At 45.9% G+C, this 3924-nt stretch overlaps 1 protein-coding gene across 1 annotated transcript in view; it reads right to left on the bottom strand.

Moving 5' to 3' along the window:
• MAP3K3 (mitogen-activated protein kinase kinase kinase 3) overlaps positions 1-2955 on the bottom strand; it is a 96810-nt gene extending 93855 nt beyond the window's left edge. The window contains exons 1-2 of the mRNA XM_019522920.1: positions 2920-2955; positions 1926-1998 (exon numbers count right to left, since the gene is read on the bottom strand). Of these exons, the coding sequence (XP_019378465.1) occupies positions 1926-1998; positions 2920-2955 (109 nt within the window). The remainder of the gene's footprint in view (positions 1-1925; positions 1999-2919) is intronic.
• Between the last annotated feature and the right edge of the window lie 969 nt (positions 2956-3924).

Raw genomic sequence — 3924 nt, 5'->3', positions numbered from 1 at the left:
TCCCTCCTGACCCTAGCTGCTATAAAACTATGAAACATCCCATGGTTGAAGAAGCCAACGCCCTGCTGGCAACATCACCTGAGCAGCCAGGTATTGATCTGCAAGATGCACCCGTTCCTGCCCAGGCCCTTTCCCTTGACTGGAAGGATTGAAGAGAACACAACCTGAGCCCCAGACCCCTTCATCCTCACACCCAAAGCCCTGTAGTCACCTTTGATGCTGCTCACAGTCTCCCCTGTATCATTGGTGCCTACATGGATGAGCAGCATGGAGTAGTAGTCAAAGGGCTGGTTGAGTCTTGGTAATCCCTCCTTGACATCTGGGATCTGGGCAAGCAGCAGACTTCCTAAGACAGGTCAGATCAGCAGACAGTTCCCTCTGTCCCTCGCAGATGGGAGTCTCTAACCACCATCACCCATCCCTTCTTCTTGGTGGCAGTTGTCTCAATCCTTCCCACCTTGGTGACTCATGGAACGTGCTCCTCCCTCTCTATTGCTAGGGCTGCATATCTGTTCTCCAGTGAACTGCTGCAGGTGGAGCTGAAGATTTCTGCTTGCTGCCAGAGGCCAGAAGCTTCCACCTTCCTGGGAGCCCATGTTCTCTCTCTTCTCTAGTGCTGCCTCTGGCAGTTCTTCCTCCACAGTCCCAGAGGTCTCCTCCAGTATCGAACTGAACTCCTCATGGTGGAGGATGCTTCGGAGCCTCACCACCTTCTCCTGTAGCTTTCTTGCCTGAAAGACACCAAGAGGACTGCTCACACTACAGGCACTCCCTGACCTGGCCATCACTGGAAGGAACCTGCAAACCACAGTCCCCACAGAGCCAAACCCAGACTACTCCCTTTCACCCTTGCACCCAGAGCCTTGTAGTCACTCTCGATCTGCTCAGGGTCACCCCTGGCAGTATCATTGGTGCCCACATGGATGAGCAGCATGGGGTAGTAGTCAGAGGGTTGGAGGAGTCTCAGTAATCCTTCTGTGACATCTTTGATATGGGCTCCAGGCAAGCAGCAGACCTCCTGGGACAACAGGTCAGGCTGGCAGATGAACACTTCTGTCCCTGGCAGAAGGGCATCTCCAACCACCTTGGGGATTCTTGGCTTGGTCTCTTCCACCAATAGAATGTGCTCCTCCTCTGTTGCTAGCACTCCATATTTGTTCTCTAGGTATACCACTGCACATGGAGATGACGACTTCTTCTTGCTGCCAAAAGATACAAGCTTCCAGTTTCCACCTTGCTGGGAGTCCATGCCCTCTTTCTTTTCTAGCACCACTTCTAGTAGTCCTTCCTCCACAGAGGTTTCCTCCAGCATGGACTCAATGAAGTCCTCATGGTGGTGGATGCTTCAGAGCCTACTTTCTCCTGTAGCTCTCTTGCCTTCTCTCCAAGGGACACCACTAGAAGGCACTGCTTATATTGCAGACACTTCCCTCACCACCCCACCTGGCTGATACTGGAACGACCTGCAAGCCACAGTCTGCACAGCACCAAACCAGGACCTGAGTGGAAGCCTCAAAAAATGTGTGGTCCTGCCTGGACAGACATCTCAACAGGTGGAAGCAGAGGAAGAGCTGGAAGTGGCAGAGACTCTGAGATTGCAATATCTTCCAGCCATGTCGCTGGGTCTTCTAATCTGCTGCCTCTCACTTTGTGCCTCTTTCCAAGCAGACCTTTGCTAGCAAACTCCTCTGCAGCTGGCCTGTTTGCTGTTCCTTGACCTGAAGGGTTCCCTTTTCCCTGCAACCTCCTTCCTCTCAGCCAGCTTATGGTGAAGTAATATGAGAGAGTTTCCGAGCAAATCCCCCTCACTCTGGAATCTAGTTAAACAGTGGGTTAAAGTCTTGGTCTAGCTGCTGAGTTTTAGCTGCTAAAATAAAACAATATAGTTAGTCGGTCCTAATTACATATAAAAAAAAGAATCTTACCTTTCAGGCTGCTCTTCAAAGAGAGGGATGGCAAACTGACCAGCAAACTGTCCCATTTGCTTCTCCCTGTTTGCTGCTCTGCAGGTCACTTGGACTACTTCCTTATATACCTTCCCTGGCCCTAGGCTGGTTAGGGCCCCTTTCCACACCCAGGCAGCAATCAGTTCACTCAGCTGCTCAGGGCACACACCCAAGCACACAACTCACCAAACAGCAAGCCAAGAACACAGGCAACCCTAGCTCAGTTATCTTCCCAGAGCAGGATCTGGTGCCTGGTTCCTCCTTGCTTTCTTCCTCTTGCTCCCAGCAAACTGCTCGCAAACCGTCATTTGCTTCTCCCTGTTCCCAGCTTCCCTGGTTGCTTGGACTACCTCCTTACATACTTATAAAGTATACACATATACTTTACTGTGGAGTAGACTAATCAGCTCTGGAGTAGTATCATAGCCTACATGTGTGTTGGTATTACAGTGTAGTAAATGAATCAACTCCATCGTAGGATAGTGGTGTCAGGGACAGTACTATCTTATGGCAGATTACTGTGCCAAAACACATGTGTAGATGCTGACTACAGGCATACATTGCACCCAGTCAGCCCAGCTAGTCAGGGGCCTACTCTGCTCCAGATCAAATTGCTGCTGTCCCCAGCACATGTGTAGATGCTGCACCCAGGAGCAGTTACTCCAGCTCAAACTGCTCCAGTTTATTGCATCACATTAATTGCACGGGTACCCTGTTAAGATATAACTAGTCACATTTTATTTATTAATTTTTTACTTGAAATATTTAAAGAAATTAACAGTTTTTAAAAAGTTTATGAAATAAAATGACCTTTAATCTGTTGAATACACAAGAACATTCATCAAGGCTTGTTTTGGATTCAAAACCAATTCATTAAACTAAGGAAGTATTAATGAATTGAACCCATTATTTCTGGTCACCTTTTTATTTTTACTATACTTTACAACTACTGTACTAGATAGCACTGTCAAACCTCATTTTTAGTGATAACTTTTCTTCCTCTTCCCATCTCTCCTGTGTTTTCAAATCACAATCATTTGTCAACTCTGAAGAAAACATTGACTTTACAAGCTGAATGTACAAATGCAGATATCTAGTCCCTCTACACCTGTGGAGGCTGCTACTGCTACCATGAGCTGGTTTAACACTTCAGAGTGCCAGTGACTTCCTCTAATTCAGTTGCCTGACTTCATTCAGGCTTTCAGCTAATACATACTGCTTGAATGTATTTTTAATTAAAAATGTTTAAGTCAAATCCTCAGTATAGATTTATTTAGAGTGAAGTTGTAGCTGTGATGGTCCAGAAATTGAGAGGGGCATGGATTTCTTAGGGCTTTTCTAACTCCATCCCAACTATGCAGTTGGTCCAGTAAGACACATCTTAAGAATTCCTTGTCTTTCATACAGGTTTAATTTTACACTAATCTGGTTGGCTAAAAATTAATATTTAAAAACCTCATGCTGAATGATAGAACAGACTTTGTAACTTCACCCTGCTATACTAATCAACTGTTAGTAGGTCAGGCTCAAAGGTAATGGCCCAGGTTTCAGAAGATTCTTGTTCTTGCTATCTCCACAAGGTGTTTGGCAGTTGGGGAGGTAGTAACTTTCCTAAAGCAAGAGTTGCAGAATCACTTCTGTAGTCTAGAAAACTGCCACACATGCTATCTGAGTCTAACAGTGAATGTCACCAAGAAAATTTAAACAGTAAAGAATGCAGCTATTCCATTTGAGAAAGATAGCCTGTGACCATATTGAGCCCATCTTGTACATGCAGAACTGGCTGTCAATTATCAGTTCAGTGAAATGCCAAAAGCTCCCTACTATTAACCTCTGAACAGTGTTGCTTCAGAGACTGCTACTCCCTTCTGACCCAAAATATTAACCATCTTCAATTCAAATGCTAGTTCCCATGAATGGTCAAGATTCTTATGGACCAGGTAATTTTTCTGATAAGTCACCACTTGTGGAATTTCCT

The sequence above is a fragment of the Gavialis gangeticus genome, unplaced genomic scaffold (genome assembly GCF_001723915.1).
Source record: "Gavialis gangeticus isolate Ggan-Ray unplaced genomic scaffold, GavGan_comp1, whole genome shotgun sequence".
Lineage (NCBI taxonomy): Eukaryota > Metazoa > Chordata > Crocodylia > Gavialidae > Gavialis > Gavialis gangeticus.
The sequence above is the reverse complement of the archived record's forward strand: the minus strand, read 5'-3'. Positions and strand labels throughout refer to the sequence as shown.